Here is a 17,556-nt window from a genome sequence, read left to right on the forward strand (position 1 = left end):
GAGGTGGAAGATCATAAGCTGGATGCTTTAAATGACTTGAGGAGGAATTCTCTACACCAGTCTTTCTCAACCTTGGGTCTCCAGCTGTTGTTGGGTCACAGTTCCCACCATCCTTGACTACTGGGACTGCCCACTAGGGATGGTGGGAGGTGTGACCCAACAACAGCTGGAGACCCAAGGTTGAGAAAGGCTGTTCTACAGAGTCCTTTTCCTGGTCCAGCGGGTTGAAGAATTGCCACGAAGTGAAATGCTCACAGCAATCCTGTTATCAAGTAGACATGCAAAGCCTTGGATTCACCCCACTCTTAAATCCTTCAGAACAAAAACAGCAACAAAACTACAGCATACTTTTATTTCTCTAAAAGGAGATGACAAGGGGGAAAAGATGGTGGGGGGACGAACAGAAAAGGAGTAAGGCTTTTCCAGCAAAAGAAAAAAAAATTAAACGAATTAAGCTCCCCCCCACCAAATAGGCAGCTTAATCTGGCCCTCTACCTAGCCAACCAGCTGTGATGAAAAGAGGGCGTCCGCTTCCTTTCCCAGGCCTCAGCCTTTTGCAAATGCACCTGCTCCAGCATCTGCCAAGACCCTCCCTACAACCATGGAACTCTTCCACCTTCACAGGAAGTCCTGATCCTTCCCTACAGCAGCAGCGGCCTGTCTCGCCAAGGAGCTATTGCTAGCAGCCGGGAGATGGCCCTTTCACCTCCTCCACGATGGGCAGCGCTCCACACACATCATCTATTCAAATTGTGACTCTGCTCTGCAGTGGAAGCCTCTTCTCCTGAAGACTGACATGCTTCCACTAACACCGTGATTTGCTTTCCTACACTAGGAGCCTCTGTTTTACAATCCATCTTGTCAATGGCGGCGGCAGCAGCAGGGGCAGCAGCAGCAGGAGCAGGAGAAGCAGCAGGAGCAGGAGCAGGAGAAGCAGCAGGAGCAGGAGGAGTCGGAGTCTGCAGGCCGCTCAGCTCCTGCTGGGGATTATTGGATTTGTCCACAAATGCAGTAGCAGGCTGGAGTCTCATGGCTTTGTACCGCTGCAATTGAAAATAAAAGGAATTCAAGGTTACTGGTAATCTGGTCCCCAGTGTGAGGATGCCGCCCCACAAATGTGTGGTGGGCAAACCTGTGCAACAGCAGCTGGGAGCAACTCCTCCCTCAAGAGGGTCTCTACGCTTGATAGCCAGTGGCCCTGATGCAGTCCCAGGGGAACACAACCCAGCACTGTGCTTTATTTTTACCAAAGATGCATGCTAATCCTCATGGCTTCAGATAAATCTGTGGGGAGTGTAGAAGAGATGTGGTGCTGAGTAAGATTTGCAGTGGTTGGGGAGTGAAGACTTCAGGGTCCTTAAGGGCCCTTTGACTTAGTGACAAGCAAGACCAAATTTATATAGTAGGTATTGCAGAACTGGGACGCGGGTGGCACTGTGGGTTAAACCACAGCGCCTAGGACTTGCCGATCAGAAGGTCGGCGGTTTGAATCCCCGCGACAGGGCGAACTCCCGTTGCTCAGTCCCTGCTCCTGCCAACCTAGCAGTTCAAAAGCACGGCAAAGTGCAAGTAGATAAATAGGTACCCCTCCAGTGGGAAGGTAAATAGCGTTTCCGTGCGCTGCTCTGGTTCACCAGAAGCGGCTTAGTCATGCTGGCCACATGACCCGGAAGCTGTACGCTGGCTCCCTTGGCCAGTAAAGCGAGATGAGCGCCGCAACCCCAGAGTCAGCCACGACTGGACCTAATGGTCAGGGGTCCCTTTACCTTTTACTGCAGAACTGGTTGTGCATTTTTGCTGCATAATTTTTCAGGTTTTAGCATGAAATATGCACCAGTTCTCCACTGTACATTTGCTGCCAAATGGGTAGCATCACACGTAACAAGTTTGACAGTTACTGACACTGTCCAATGTAACACAGAGACACTCAGACTAGTCTGAAGAGAGAATGGGAACTGAGTTAACCTGAAATCTGAATCGTTCCTCGGGGGCAACCCCACGGTCTGTGCATTACAGCACTCAATCCCAGAAGCAGTAAACATGCAAGTGCTGTATGCAAAGTCTCTGCTCTTCAGGAAAAGCTACAGCTGCCACATCATTGATTTCAGCGTAACCTAAATCACAACTTGGGACGTGTGTGGCGCTGTGGGTTAAACCACAGAGCTTAGGACTTGCTGATCAGAAGGTCGGCGGTTCAAATCCCCATGACGGGTGAACTCCTGTTGCTTGGTCCCAGCTCCAGCTAGGTACCGCTCCAGCGGGAAGGTAAACGGCGTTTCTGTGCGCTGCTCTGGTTCGCCAGAAGCGGCATAGTCATGGTGGCCACATGACCCGGAAGCTGTATGCCGGCTCCCTCGGCCAGTAAAGCGAGATGAGCGCCGCAACCCCAGAGTTGGTCACAACTGGACCTAATGGTCAGGGGTCCCTTTACCTTAAATCACAACTAACTTGTCTCATAGAGAACTTAGTCTGGAATCAACCCCTTATAAACCATTTGGTCACATGCAGTTGGCCAGGATCCTTAATGGAGAGAAGGACCATTCCTCTTGGGAAAGCAGACGGAATGGACAATATGACACAGCAGGACTGTCAGGCAGTGGGACAGACACTGATCTAGAAGCACAGAGCAGGCATTGGAGGAAAGGTTTGTAGTGGCAAGACAGCAGGGGTGTAATAGGAAGGAATTATGAAGCTTGGAGCCTAAAGGTTGACGCACAGGAGGAGCCATGGGGGGGGGGGGGCAGAGCAGACAGACATGGCAGAAGAGGGTCTCACCTGGAGATTCTCAAAATGCATCAGGGATTTGCAGTGGGCAAGTTGGGCAGCAGAGTCGTTATGGCAGAATTTGTGGCACAGCCGACAGAGGAAGCCTACCACAGGGACCAGAAAATCCAGGCCTGTGAAATGAGGGAGGGGAGTTAGGATTCCAGGTGGAGAAATCGAAACTGGAGACAGAACTGCTAGAACCTAAGACCAAGGTACTTTCAAAAATGTATAACTTGCTGCTGAAATGGAACACACAAGACGAATTGGTTAAATCGGTTATGATAAAGTGGGCCCAGGATATTGGGCACAACATTATGTTTGAGGACTGGGAAAGGTTATGGACCACCGGGCTGAACTTCACAGCATGTAATGCTCTGAAGGAAAATGTAATGAAAATGATATATAGATGGTACATGACCCCAGTGAAATTGGCTAAAATATACCATTCGTCTGATAACAAATGTTGGAAATGTAAGGAAAATGAAGGAACATTCTTTCACCTCTGGTGGACCTGCCCTAAAGTGAAGGCCTTTTGGGAAATGATATACAATGAGTTAAAAAAGGTATTTAAGTATACCTTCACCAAGAAACCAGAGGCCTTCCTTCTGGGCATGGTCGGCCAGAACGTGTTAAAGAAGGACAGAACATTTTTTATGTACGCTACAACGGCGGCAAGGATACTTATTGCTAAGAGCTGGAAAACCCAAGATCTACCCACACTGGAAGAATGGCAGATGCAGCTGATGGACTATATGCAACTGGCTGAGATGACTGGCAGAATCCGCGACCTGGGAGAGGAGAGGGTTGAAGAAGACTGGAAGAAATTTAAGATTTATTTACAAAAGTACTGTAATTTGGTTGAATCCTAACAAGGAAGCCAGAGCAGAAATAACTGTCTACCATTAAATTATAATTTTTTATTTGAGTTTAACCTAAATATTGCACTTAAGAGCATAAACAAGATGATAATTTGCTTGGAAAAATTCGTTTTTAATGATGAAAGTGGAAGCGGGAGACGTGAGGGAGTCCACAATAGAATGAAAGGATGTTATGAAACCTATTCTGTTTGTTAAATATGTATCTGTAAAAAATCTTAATAAAAATTTTTATAAAAAAAAAAGAAATGAGGGAGGGGAAGGTAAGTCACACATCACACTGAACAGAACCAAAATGAATTAATAAAAGCTCCCCCCCCCAATAAAGCATTGTGTGATGCATAAATACAGGAAGCCCACAACTTACATTCATTTTTAACTTGTGCACATTCAGCTTTATGTGCTTAGCAAAAACATAATAAATAAATAAAATTAAGGGGCAGAAAAGGGGTTGGGTGTCTGAGAAAAAGGACTTTGGCAATCCCACCTGGCATTGCACCCAATGTGCTTTGACTATGCGCGATTTTGGCTTTAGGCGCAATCCCCAAACGTAATACCTGTTTAAGTCGAAGCATTACAGCATATGTGAAAAAGGGTAGGGGGATTGATTTATTTAATATTTTAAAAGGCAATGTTGCTCTTGTTAAATAAGGAAAGCTTTTATATATATATATAGAGAGAGAGCGCTTTCTGCTCACTGTAGTTCAGTTGCACAGCTGATAATCAGGCAGCTCTTTCTAGCAACTGGAACAAATGGAAAAGTGCAAAAACACAATTAAAATTAAAAAGAGTAGGTGTTGCTGCTGCAACCCTCCTGAGCACACATATGATCTCCATTGAAATGACCGACAAAACTAGCAGGAGGGAGGCAAACTTTTGTATCAACACCCAGAAGCGCAAGTAATGGCAAATGGAGTGTTGTCAGAATTCTTCAATTAATCTAGAGGAACTAGACAGGGATGTCATTTATCCCCTCTGATCTTTGCTATTTCTATTGAATGTTTGGCTATAGCAATAAGCAAAAATGTACATATTCATGGGATCTAATATGGCTCTTTAAATACTAAGGTAATGTTTTATCCAAATGATGTGGTTCTCCCTTCGCCTCACCCTGTGAAATCTTATAAAGAAGTCATAAGGTTATTATCTTGTTACAGGAGAATAACAGGTTACAGTATAAAATAAATTACAACAAATCACGAGTGGCTTGGTCCGAACATTTCAAATGAAAATTTAAGAGATAATGAATGGATAACCAAAATACAGTGAAGAAATAAACACAGAATTAGATATCTGGGAATATGGGTTACAAACAAATTAGAATATATAGTAAAGATTAATTACCAAAAGCTGTTTTGTGAGTTGGGAGAAATCACTGGAATTTTGGAATTCCTTATCTATCTCATGGTATGGGAGAGTATTTACTGTAAAAACGACTGTCCTACCCAGAATTTATTTATACTCCTAAACATTCCATTAGTATTCCACCTGAAATACTGTCAAAATGGCAGAGATTGATACAGCATTTCCTATGGAACAAAAAACCACTTAGGGTAGCTGCCCAAAACTCTGTATAAAAAACACAAGCAGCAGCGGTATGGCAGAACCCAGAAAAAACAGTTATTATCGCGCAACAAAATTGGCTATGTTAAAATAATGGTTTAAATAATATCCAGTATTGGAGGAGGAAGAAATAACAATAAAAAGAAAGCTTAAATATCTGCTGTTTTAAAGAAAACTATTGGGAATCTTACTTTGAAATCCTTCCCTCAGTATTAGCTACTGTAAGAGCCTGACCTGAAAGTAAAAACAGGTTATCTATGGGCCTATTGCCTTTAGTGTCCCTGTTTTATAATGAATTTCTAAATCTAGGGTAGTTACAAGATTTCAAGCAATGGCAAAATACTAGTTTAGAAAGCATAAATATGGTATGGAGGGGTTGTAGCACCAGGAAGTAATAAGACGAAAAAGCCCCAAGCCAGTTGTGATGGTTTCCTTACCATAAATGGTATCTGGACAGTATTCCTCACTCCCTCCAGAATCTTCCAGTGCTGCTTCCTTCAGCCCAACATGCATGGAAACAAGAAATGGGAATAAGAGAATTGTGGGGCTGGAAGGGACCCCAAGCGAGGCTCATCCATTCCACGGTGAAGGGAAGCTCCTGTGCAAACTAAAGTTGAGGTCACGAGAGCATTTCACAAAATCACAGAACCAGAGTTGGAAGAAATCCCGCTCTCCAAGAGTCATCTAGCCAGACACTCTGCAACGCAGCAGGAGGAACGTTCCAATACACATGCATGAATTTACATGAATGCTGTAACAGGCAGTCAGCTACCAGGATCCCATCTGGAACTGTGGGGATCCATTCCAGCCTCCATTTCTTTCCTTCTACCCGCCTGCCTTCCTCGCTCTCCCTTGCTGGTGTAATGTGAACAATGGGTTAAACTACACAGTGCCTGGGCCCATGCCTTAAGGAGCACATTCCTCATGTCTGGATGTTCTGAGATAAGGGTGTCAGGTGCACTGGGTTACCATAGCAACACCAGCACTTGTTTGTTTTTTAAATGTATTTCTATTTTAAAAATTCTTGATTTACAAAAGTATGTGCAATGTCTCTCTCTCGTATTTTTTCCATGTAACATTTTTACAAATCAGATTTGCTGAGACATTAGGAAGAAAAGGGGGAAGTGGGGGGAAGATGGGTGGGGTCAGGTGATGATGTTTCTATTTTACTTAATATATAGGGTCTGGTGTCAGTGTTCCTTGTGACGGTTCTTTGCTGTTCGCTTGTGTTCCTTTGGTGGCGAGAGAGATTGGGGTTGGCTTAGGGTGTGGCTGTTCATTTGTGGTTGGCTGTGGTGGTCTTTGTTTTCATGTGTGAGTGGGGTGGGTGTTTTGGTTCAGTTTAGCCGTATTGATTTGTATGCTGTTGGTGGATTTTTATCGTTGTCTTGCTGGGTTGTGTATGTGATAAAGGGGAGCCATACCGGGGTGAAGGCGTCTTCTTCTATTTGTCCCTGTGTCAGTTTCAGTTTACTGGTTAATTTTTCTAGTAAGGCTGTTTCTCATACTATTTGGTACCATTGGTCCATGCTTACTCCTGACAGGTCTCTCCTGTGTCTGGCTATGGTGTTTCTGGTTGCTGAGAGTAGGTAGGTTATGAGTTCTTTGTGATATGAGTGGGCATTATTATCTTGGAATATGTTTAGTAGGGCCAGTTCTGGGGTGATTTCTAATACTTGCTTGGTTATTTTTGTAAATCCAACTATTCTGGACAACAACCGTATGAGAAATATGTAAAAAAAGAAAGCAAAACACTAGCATTTGTTGAGTCATTCCCCCTGCCATTGGTTCAGGAATGTAGAGATGGATATAATCTTCTCTAGGGCATTGTTTTCATGATATATTGTCTATGTCCTGCCCTCTTTGCTGTCAGGGTCTGACTCTGAATCTGTGAAAGTCAGGAGAAGCAGCTGTGGGCTTTACACAGCAGCATTAGCTAGCATGATGACAGTGCAAGTGGGTCTCTCTGCACATGTATCTTTACTTCAGAGACCAGAAGCACTATATCTAGTAGACAGAGGTGTCTGGCTTTGTCTTGTCTTTGAACCTTGTGGGAGAGCAGTTTCCCCCCTTAACTGAGGACTCTGGAAGAAGCTGTTCCGCTGAGAGCAGGAAACCTCTAGTCTCTGCTGGGGCTCCACATACTCTGCTGGTAAATCACACTGGATGAGGTGTGATGAACTACCAACTGAATTCCACAAGTCACCAACGTTCTTCCCACTGACCTGGCTGCTCGCAGACTCATGCAGAAGTTGGGGGAGACTGTGGAGACACAGGAAAGGCCTACCCATGCAGCTCCCCCCCCCACACTTTGCCAGCCGGCAGTTGGCACAAAGGTGGGCAAGACCCTCTCCCATCTCCACTGATCCATCTCCTGCTCAAGGAAGGACCAGGGACTGAGGGAGGTGCTGCAAATAAGGAGTGGCCCCTTGCAGCCAGACCTGGGAGATAATCCAAAGTAATTTGGGCTCTATGTGATTTTTACCTTATGCACTGGTTTTGGAACCTAACCTCTGTGTTAAGATGCGAGTCCACTGCACTCCATTACTTGGAGGAAAGCATGAATGTATGCCAAGCTTTTTGACCAGGAAACACAATGCCCTAAATGCACCAGGTGTGCTGATATGCTACAGCACTAATGGATAAACCAGGACAGCCTGTTCTGTGAGACTGGACAACTAATGACCTCTGCACCTAGCCTTGTATAATAACAACAACAACAACAACAACAACAACAATAATAATTTATACCCCACCCTTCCCGGTTTAAAAACCGGGCTCAGGGCAGCTAACAGCATATATAAAACATTGATTAAAACGCGACTTAAAAGCAGCATAAAACACAACATAAAATGCAACATCAATATCAATAAAATTCAAAAATTCAGGGGTCATTGGGGGGGACGGGACCCAGTCAGTAGACATCAAATGATCACCAGGGCTAACTGGCCAAGTTGGTCCTACTAGGGCCAGCAAGGAGACCAAGATGAATTTAAATGTCTTGAAGCAGAAGGAGCCAGCCAACCTAGTGTTCTCGAGATATTGCTAGGCTACAATTCCCAGATTGAAGGTGTTCTCAGTAGTGGCACCATGACTGTGGAATGTGGTTCCGTCACAGGGTCAGCTGGTGCCAACCTAGATGGGTTTCTGTCACCACTGAAAAAATTAATCTGTTCACCCTGGCCTTTCAGTTACAATTAGGACCTATGATATCACCTTACCACATATGGAATTCCCATTCTGCATTTGTAAGAAGTTAATCTTTTAGTGTGGCTGCACCCACCCCTTGGAACTCCCTGCCTATTGATAGCAAGAAGGTGCCCTCACTTTATATTTTTTGATGTCTGCTAAAAAAAAAAAAGGAATGTTTATCGACAAGCCTAACCCAGATGTTTAGAAAGTTGATCCAAGTTTTAATTTGTTTTTAGCTTATTGTTATTTTAATTTTTTGTATGTTTTAAATAATTGTTATTTTTGTGATACTTTTATTGTTTAGCTCTTTTTATAGCACGAGCAGCAAACAATAATGCATGGTTTAGTGTTACATCCAAATTCAGGGCTGGTTTGTTGTGCTCCAAACAATGATGATAATATATTTATTTATACCCTGGCCTTTTTCCCTAACAGGGCTTATAGATTTTTTTTATAAAAAAAGATTTGCTAAAAACATAGAAAAACCAATAAAAAACAATTAAGCATTGACAGAATTAAAACTATATACCTATATAAAATATGTTTAAATCATACCAAAAATTACAATAAAAAGAAACCATGATTCCTACACCAAGATTTCATATTCTGATTTGGTGGGAAGCAATCTACAATGGCCCCGTTTGAATGTAACACCAAGCTAGGAATTATGGTTTGCTGTGGGTCCCCAGAAGTTGTTGGACTACAACTCCCATCATCCCTGACCACTTGTCATGCTGGCTAGGAATGATGGGAGTTGTAGTCCAACAACACCTTGGGACCTACAGGTTGAGAAACACTGTGCTAAAGGAACAGAAAACCATGATTTTGAGTGACATGCAACCAGTGTCACTGTAGCAACCAAATGAGCCTTTTTCGGTTGCCAGTTGGGCACATCCAATGCAGCCACTGCTGCACTCCTTCTTGGAAAACATACCTGCTTGATGAGAGACTCTTCCTTATCCAGCTGTCCAGAGGCTCCCTCTTCTCCAGCATTTCCCTGCTGCTGCTGCTGCTGCTGCTGCTCCTCCTCTTCCTCCTCCTCCTCCTCTTCTTCTTCTTCCTCGTCATCTTCAAAGCAGCCAACAGCATCGACTGTTATGAGCTCCTCAGAATCCTCTGGCCCAGCCTGCTCCTTCTCCCCCAACTTCACCTGGCCAGAGACAACAAACGGAGGGTGAGAGACAGGAAGGACAGGTCTCTCAGGAGGCTAGGATCAAAGGGCAACTCCCACCACCCACTTCCTGCACTCCCTAGTGTAATGGCATTCCACACTGGTACGCAGGATGAGACCTTACCTGCCTGCGGACTGTCTCTCCAGAGTGGTGCATGATCTAGTTATCTCCCGCTTGGACTACTGCAATGCGCTCTACATGGGGCTACCTTTGAAGGTGACCCGGAAACTGCAATTAATCCAGAACGCGGCAGCTGGACTGGTGACTGGGAGTGGCAGCCGAGACCACATAACACCTGTCCTGAGAGATCTGCATTGGCTCCCATTATGTTTCCGAGCACAATTCAAAGTGTTGGTGCAGACCTTTAAAGCCCTAAACGGCCTCAGTCCAGTATACCTGAAGGAGGGTCTCCACCCCCATCGTTCAGCCCGCACACTGAGATCCAGCACTGAGAGCCTTCTGGCGGTTCCCTCCCTGCGAGAAGTAAGGTTACAGGGAACCAGGCAGAGGGCCTTCTCAGTGGTGGCACCCACCCTGTGGAACGCCCTCCCACCAGATGTCAAAGAGAACAACAACTATCAGACTTTTAAAAGACATCTGAAGGCAGCCCTGTTTAGGGAAGCTTTTAATATTTAATGCTGTATTGTTTGTAACACTTGATTGGAAGCCGCCCAGAGTGGCTGGGGAAACTCAGCCAGATGGGCAGGGTATAAATAATAAATTATTATTATTATTATTATTATTATTATTATTATTATTATTATTATTATTATTACTATTACTACTGCTACTCTTATTATTATTAGCACACGGATCCCACCAAGGGGCAAGTAAACAAGACAGCCTTAAACAATGTTTATAAAGTGTGAAACTAACATGCAGAAGCCACTTGCTCCGTTTGACTGACAGAAGCTTGGTCTAGCCCAGGGATAGGGAGCCTATAGCCTTCCACCGGTTCTTGAACTACAGTTCCCATTATTCCTGAGTACTGGCCATGCTGGAAGGGGCTGATGGGACATGGAGTCCAGCAACCCCTGGAACACCACAGGTGTCCCATTCCTGGGATAGCCCAAGGATGACTAACAGTAGACATTTTTTTTCTGGTGTGTGTGTGTTAATATTTCCCAGGGCAGCGGGGTACTCTCTCAGTAGTTCCACCACCCTAAGAAGCTGGTGTAACGTGTGAGGCCAAACAAACGGAATAGTCTCAGACGTGGCAGAGTCAGAATACAAAGTCAAGTCTGTTCCGAGGGTTGGGCAAGCATCAATGCACGTAGTCAGACCATTCAGAGGTCAGGATCACAAAGCCAAGAGTCCAGATGGAAACTCTTGTCTGCTGAGAGCTCTGTTTAAGAAGGCTGAAGCCAGCTGGTTCTCATCAATGCCTTCTCCTCTGTGTCACTGGAGGTTAATCAGCTGCAGGTGGAGTCCCTCTGCCTTCTCCCTTTCCAGGATGCTGTTCAGCAGGTGAAGCGGACTCCTGGCCCATGACAGGTAACGACAGCTTAAATGTAGTATAAACACTGACAACTGGGAAACACTGGCCTGTGAATGCTTCAATTAGAGAGCAGCCTTTACCAAAGGTGTCATGGACTTTGAAAGACGCTCGAACTCAGGACGAAATGGAGAAACGAGCTAAGAGGAAGGCATGTTTCGCAAACCTTCACTGTGATCTACTCCTGCCCAGAAACGTACTGTATGTCCCCACTGTGGAAGGATGTGTGGATCCAGAATTGGCCTCCACAGGCACTTACAGATACACTGTTAAGACAGTTTTCATGAAAGACAATCTTACTCAGCCGCAAGTGATGGCCAAAGAAGATTATATTGCTGTTAACCCATTCTGGGACCCTTACTACAAAGGGGCAAGTAAAAAATCTAATCAAAGTAAACAGGCCAGGGTCCCAGCAAGAGAACTCACAGGTCCTTGCAGTCTTGTGCACCTACAGGCCATAAAGCCCACAGACGGCATATTCTCCTGGGAGGGCCCATAGCTCAGTGCTAGGACACTTGCTTTTCTTCCAAAAGTTCCCAGGTTCAATCCCCAGCATCTCCAGTTACAAAAAAGGCCACGTAGAAAGTGACAGGAAAGACTTTCCCCTGCCAGAGACTCTAGAGCAGTGGTTCTCAAACTGTTTTCTCTGGTTGAAACAAAATTAAAAAAAAACAACCTTCCAGTAGCACCTTAGAGTGCTAAGTTTGTCACTGGTATGAGCTTTCGTGTGCATGCACACTTCCTCAGATATACTCGAAGTCACCAGACCCTCATATATAGTGAGAGGGTATTACTCAGAAGGGTGGTGGGAATTGGTGTTTGGCTGATAGGTGTGGTAAACCTGTTGACGACTGTTAACAACTGCAATGGTCTTACAGGGAAAAGCAAGGGGTGAGATGGCTAAAAATGAGATAAGAATCCAATGTCTCTATTCAGACCAAGTCTCTCCATGGTTTTAAGTTTCACATTTTAAGAATAAAAATTTGTTTGTGCTACTCCAAATTTTTTATTGGTAAGAAATACACTGGGGGGGGGGGACTCCTAGCAGTGCTTGATTTATAACATAGAACACAACTACTTTATAATATGACCACGGGACGTCCAGAAAGTATAAAGCAAGGCAGCTACATAAGAACACAAAACACAAATCATTCCTACACACTTGATGCTCTTGCTCTCATTTTGAAAATAAATTTACCCATATTCTGCAAATACAAAATCTCATACTATACGACACTGAAATGTTTAAATGTTTCTTTGATTGTCCTTGAATTTTCCTGCCACACTTGCCATCCTTCTCCTGACACACCAGTGTGGCACATGACACACCCTTTGAGAGCCACTGTCCTAGACAGCTGCTGCCTGTCACAGTAGATAATATTAAAGCAGATGGACAATTAAGTCTGGGAACATAGGAAGCTCCTTTATGTTGAGTCAGACAATATAACTGGTCAATCTAGTTCAGTACAGTGGTACCTCAGGTTAAGGACTTAATTCGTTCCGGAAGTCCATTCTTAACCTGAAACTCTTCTAAACCTGAGGTACCACTTTAGCTAATGGGGCCTCCTGCTGCCATTGTGCAATTTCTGTTCTCATCCTGAAGCAAAGTTCTTAACCAGAGGGACTATTTCTGGGTTAGTGGAGTCTGTAACCTGAAGCGTCTGTAACCCAAGGTACCACTGTAGTCAACACTGACTGACAGCGGTTCTCTCATTTTCAGGATTTCATAGCCCTACCAAGGATTGAACCTTGAACCTTCTGCACCCAAAGCTGGTGTTTTATCCACTGAGCTAACATCCTCCCCTAAAACCTGCCAGGGCCTCTGATGTTTCTGCAGCAGACACATGGCCCTCTGCCCAGCTGCCAAAGTCCTACATAGCTCATCCCAACTGCCACCACGTTCCCTGAAGTACAGCTGCCCTTACCTCTTTGGCCTTCTGCTTATGCTCTGGAGACTTCATATGCTCCACAAACTTGCGGGGGGTCTTGAAGTGCCGGCTGCACGCCATGCAAAAGGGTCGGAGAGAGCGTTTGGCAAGCTAGGATAAGAAAATAAAGGGGGACAGGTAGGAAATAATGTGGCATTTGCTCACAGAAGCCTTCAAGCACACTTGATTTGATGCCACCTTAAATACCAGGGTCCTTCGGGAGGAAGTGCAGGATATATATAAAGGAAGATTTTTAAAAAAATAACAGCATCAGCTCAAGCCCACCTCATTAGATGCACAGAGGACACCTTTACATGCACATGGATGTGAAGGGGGGAAACGGAAAGGCTGGGGTTACACGGCAATGGAATTCCAACAGTACAGTCTGTGAAACTTGTAATTATTGCAGCTTAAATGTATGCAAAAGGACTGTTCGTAACAGCAGTAATTTTTGATAACTCGAACACCTTAGTAGTGCTGAGTAAATTAACAATTGCAGTGGGACACAATAGTATAGTCTCTGTTCAGATCCAAATTAACAGAACTGAACTAGCAATTCAGGAATTAGCCAACTGACAAAGTTATTGAAGGTGAGTTATTCAAGGTTTTCTTTTATCACTGATAAAGAGGCCTTGGTGGCTGATGGATGAGAAGCAGGAAGAAAGCAAGGAGCTAAACTCAAAAATTTTTCAACCAGTATTTTTTACCCCAATCTATTTATTTTGGGCAGCATTTGCATTTGATTGGCATTGCTGAATACATGAACTTATTCTGTATGTTTTCACTGCTGATATTATTGTCGATCACTCTGAGATGCTTCGTAGGAAGTAATCTGTAAGTGGAATTAATAAACCAAATGGAGCTTTAAAAGCGATTATTTTAAAAATACTGCAGACATGGAAATGGTTGAACTTGAATATTACTGCCCGCATCTGCTGAGGGGAGGGGGAGACCGCAAGAACAAACCTGCAAATATGCCTTTTTCAGAGGGAGTCACTATGTTTTTTGCTCCCTTTTTAATCCAAGAAAGAACCTGCTATATAATATCAGCAAAGATCCTTCATCAGCAGTGCTATAGTCAAAGACAGATTGAGGGCACCAGGTTGACTAAACAATCACTACCATTGCTTGTTAAAACTCCCTATGCATGAGCCCGTTGTCTTTGTCCATGGAGGAATTAAAGAACCTTTTAATGAGTGTGAAAGAAGAGAGTGCAAAATATGGTCTGAAGCTCAACATCATAAAAACTAAGATCATGGCCACTAGTCCCATCATCTCCAGGCAAATAGAAGGGGAAGAAATGGAGGCAGTGAGAGATTTTACTTTCTTGGGTTCCATGATCACTGCAGATGGTGACAGCAGTCATGAAATTAAAAGACCCTTGCTTCCTGGGAGAAAAGCAATAACAAACCTAGACAGCATCTTAAAAGCAGAGACATCACCTTGCTGACAAAGGTCCATATAGTTAAAGCCATGGTTTTCCCAGCAGTGATGTATGGAAGTGGGAGCTGGACCATAAAGAAGGCTGATCGCTGAAGAATTGATGCTTTTGAATTATGGTGCTGAAGGAGACTCTTGAGAGTCCCATGGACTGCAAGAAGATCAAACCTATCCATTCTTAAGGAAATCAGCCCTGAGTGCTCACTGGGAGGTCAGATCCTGAAGCTGAGGCTCTAATACTTTGGCCACCTCATGAAAAGAAAAGACTTCCTGGAAAAGACCCTGATGTTGGGAAAGATGGAGGGCACAAGGAGAAGGGGACGACAGAGGACAAGATGGTTGGACAGTGTTCTCAAAGCTACCAACATGAGTCTGACCAAACTGCAGGAGGCAGTGGAAGACAGGAGTGCCTGGTGTGCTCTGGTCCATGGGGTCACGAAGAGTCAGACATGACTCAACAACAAAATGCATGAGCCCGGTTTTCTTGGAAACAGCATATTTTGCTTTCGTGTCAGCGCCTTAATTTGCCATTAAAATATTCTCTAATGTAAAAAACATTAACCTAGCACCTGCCCTGAGGTAATTAGCATTCAACCCCTTCCTGGAACATTTACAGCAGGGGTCAGCAACCTTTTTCCTCCATGGGCCAGTCCACTGTCCCTCATACCATGAGGTTGGACTATATTTTGGGGGGTGGGGGGTGGGGGAATGAACCAATTCCTATGCCCCACAAATAACCCAGAGATGCATTTTAAATAAAAGGACACATTCTACTCATGTAAAAACATGCTGATTCCTGGATGGTTCGCAGGCTGGACTGAGAAGGCCTATCCATTATTTACAGGAAAGAGAAATCTGGGCAAAGAGTTACCTTGTGTTCCTGAGTCCGACGGTGCTTGATCAGGTCACCTGTAAAATGTATCTGGCAGGTGTTACACCACCGCTGCTGGCTCTCTCTGCAAGGACAAGAACATTGTGGTCTCTTCCAACTCTATGATTCTATGATTCCACTAAAACAGCAACACAGCATTATCTCCCACTTGCTCCACTGCCTTTATATAGTAAAAAAAAGGCATTCTGCTAGTCAGTCATTTGGGATCTCATACACTGCCTGGTGACACGTCTGGCATCATTGAGAATCTCAGCTCTCCAGGCTGTGGGGCATTTAGAGCACAGTTCTAACCCTCAAACAGGAAACATGCGAAAACACAAAAGACTCAGGAAGCAAAGGGGAGTTGTGAAAATATTACATTCTTAGACCCCTGTTTCCTCAATTCTGCCACTACTAGTTGTCTTGTGTGACAATTTTCTGAACAAGCGACTTTTACACCTGAAGAGCATATGAAAGAATGGGGGAATCTGTGGTTCTCTACATGTTGCTGCACTCTCTAACTCCTGGCCATGCTGGCTGGGTCTGAGGGGAGCTGTGGTCCATAACATCTGAGAGGCACCAAATCTGCAAAGTTTGTTGCAGGTTTCAGCTATCCAATAAGGCATGCAGGTAATTTCTACCAAGTCCCTAGGCTAATCAAATGAATCCTGGAGGACATGAAAACAAATCATTTCACCTTTGCACTGCCCCAAGTGGTGCATAGTCTTGCAACAGGAGCCACTAAGGAGCAAAGCTGAAATAGGTGTTTTCATATCCGCTTGGAACAAAAATGAACATGCACAAATCCCAACATACAATTTTGTGCTCTAGAAACTACAGGGATGAGGAATCTGCTCATGAGCTGTGTCTGCTACAGTAAGGGAGAGAAGCAGCCCACACCAGGGTACTGCCCTTGGCCAGAAAAATAAGTTCCCCATTGCTTGCAGAGAACATCAGAACCTGCCATGTTGAGTAACTGAAAAGACTCTCCAGCCCTGATTTATTCTTCCTGTGAAGGGATTGGGTGGGTAAACAATCAGTTTGAGAGCTCCACATTCTCCAGTCACAGAATTTTACAGCCCGCACATAGAAGCAGAGCTGGAAGGACCCCTCCCCTCAAGGACTATCTAGTCCAACAAACCAACATACCCATCTTTCTCAGCCAGTGGTTTCTGCTCCTTCACCACAGGCAACAATGAGACAAGGCAGATGTTGCTCATGTGTTGGATCTCCCGAAGTCGCTGCTGGTGCTGAGCTCCTGCCATGTGAGCCTGGAAATTCTGAGAGAGAGAGAGATGGAGAGAACATGATGAGTAGCCACCATTTGAAACCTAAGCAAATCAGTCTCAGGCTAAGCAAATCAGTCTCTTAAGCTTAAGCCAAGAAAGAGCATTCTCTATAAGACTGAATATCAATATAAGTATCAAGACTTTGAGATTAGACCACTGAAACAGCCCAGAAAACTATCTTGGGGGTGTGCTACCTGCAAGCCCCAGTTAAAGGGCCCCATCGGGGGCGAACAGCGGCCTTTTGATTACTTGGACTGCCAGGTGCAAAACGCCGGCACCCTGTCTCTACAACTTCATTATCTACAACTTTATTAACATCTATCTACAACTCTACTAGCATCTCTTGGTACTGTGAATAACACCGAACTTACCTTTTGTTGGTATCTTCATGAACTTATCTAAAAGACCGAGTCAAGCATTTGAAAAATCTATTGAAACCAGACATTATAAGTTCATTTTAGGCTGCGTAGTTCGCACGTCTTTGTGGCTTTGTTTAATGTTTTGTATTTTTCTCAGAAGGTTGATAAAGTATGTATAATTATTGTTCTGTGCATATTGATCGCCAACGTGTTGCATGAGTCCCACTACATCATTTGAAAACTGGCAAGCCTATCCAGTTCAGATGGGCTACTTCAGAAGTAATGAAAGGGGTGACAGGCATGCTCAGATATACTGGCCAGGATCAGAAATGGCTCCGTAAGGCTGCCTTCCCCCAACGTGATGGCTTCCAGATGCGCTGGGCCTGTGATCAGGGATGCTGTGAGTTGCTGTTCAGCAACATATAAAAAGGCCTCAGATTGGGAGAAGGCTCATCCAGTGGGATGAGAATGTCAAGCTCCACTGCAACGTGTTATATGTAGTTGCCTCTGAAGACGGTTCAGGAACATCAGCTGGAACAGAATTCAGTGGCCAGGTCGCTCACAAGAGCAAGATGGCTTGAGCATATTACACCAATCCTGGCCCAA

General features: G+C 44.5%; 1 protein-coding gene and 1 long non-coding RNA gene across 2 annotated transcripts in view; both read right to left on the reverse strand.

The window, feature by feature from the left end:
- Nucleotides 1–17,556, reverse strand: part of LOC309361595 — a 175,794-nt gene that overhangs the window by 3,768 nt on the left and 154,470 nt on the right. The window lies entirely within an intron of this gene.
- Nucleotides 334–17,556, reverse strand: part of CIZ1 (CDKN1A interacting zinc finger protein 1) — a 34,944-nt gene continuing 17,721 nt past the window's right edge. The window contains exons 9-15 of the mRNA XM_081896438.1: nucleotides 16,452–16,582; nucleotides 15,303–15,387; nucleotides 12,989–13,102; nucleotides 9,331–9,546; nucleotides 5,642–5,699; nucleotides 2,776–2,897; nucleotides 334–1,043 (exon numbers count right to left, since the gene is read on the reverse strand). Coding sequence (XP_081752564.1) covers nucleotides 738–1,043; nucleotides 2,776–2,897; nucleotides 5,642–5,699; nucleotides 9,331–9,546; nucleotides 12,989–13,102; nucleotides 15,303–15,387; nucleotides 16,452–16,582 — 1,032 coding nt within the window. The 3' untranslated portion in view covers nucleotides 334–737. The remainder of the gene's footprint in view (nucleotides 1,044–2,775; nucleotides 2,898–5,641; nucleotides 5,700–9,330; nucleotides 9,547–12,988; nucleotides 13,103–15,302; nucleotides 15,388–16,451; nucleotides 16,583–17,556) is intronic.

This window comes from Podarcis melisellensis (assembly GCF_964234715.1).
Source record: "Podarcis melisellensis genome assembly, chromosome: Z".
In the NCBI taxonomy this organism is placed as follows: Eukaryota; Metazoa; Chordata; class Lepidosauria; order Squamata; family Lacertidae; genus Podarcis; species Podarcis melisellensis.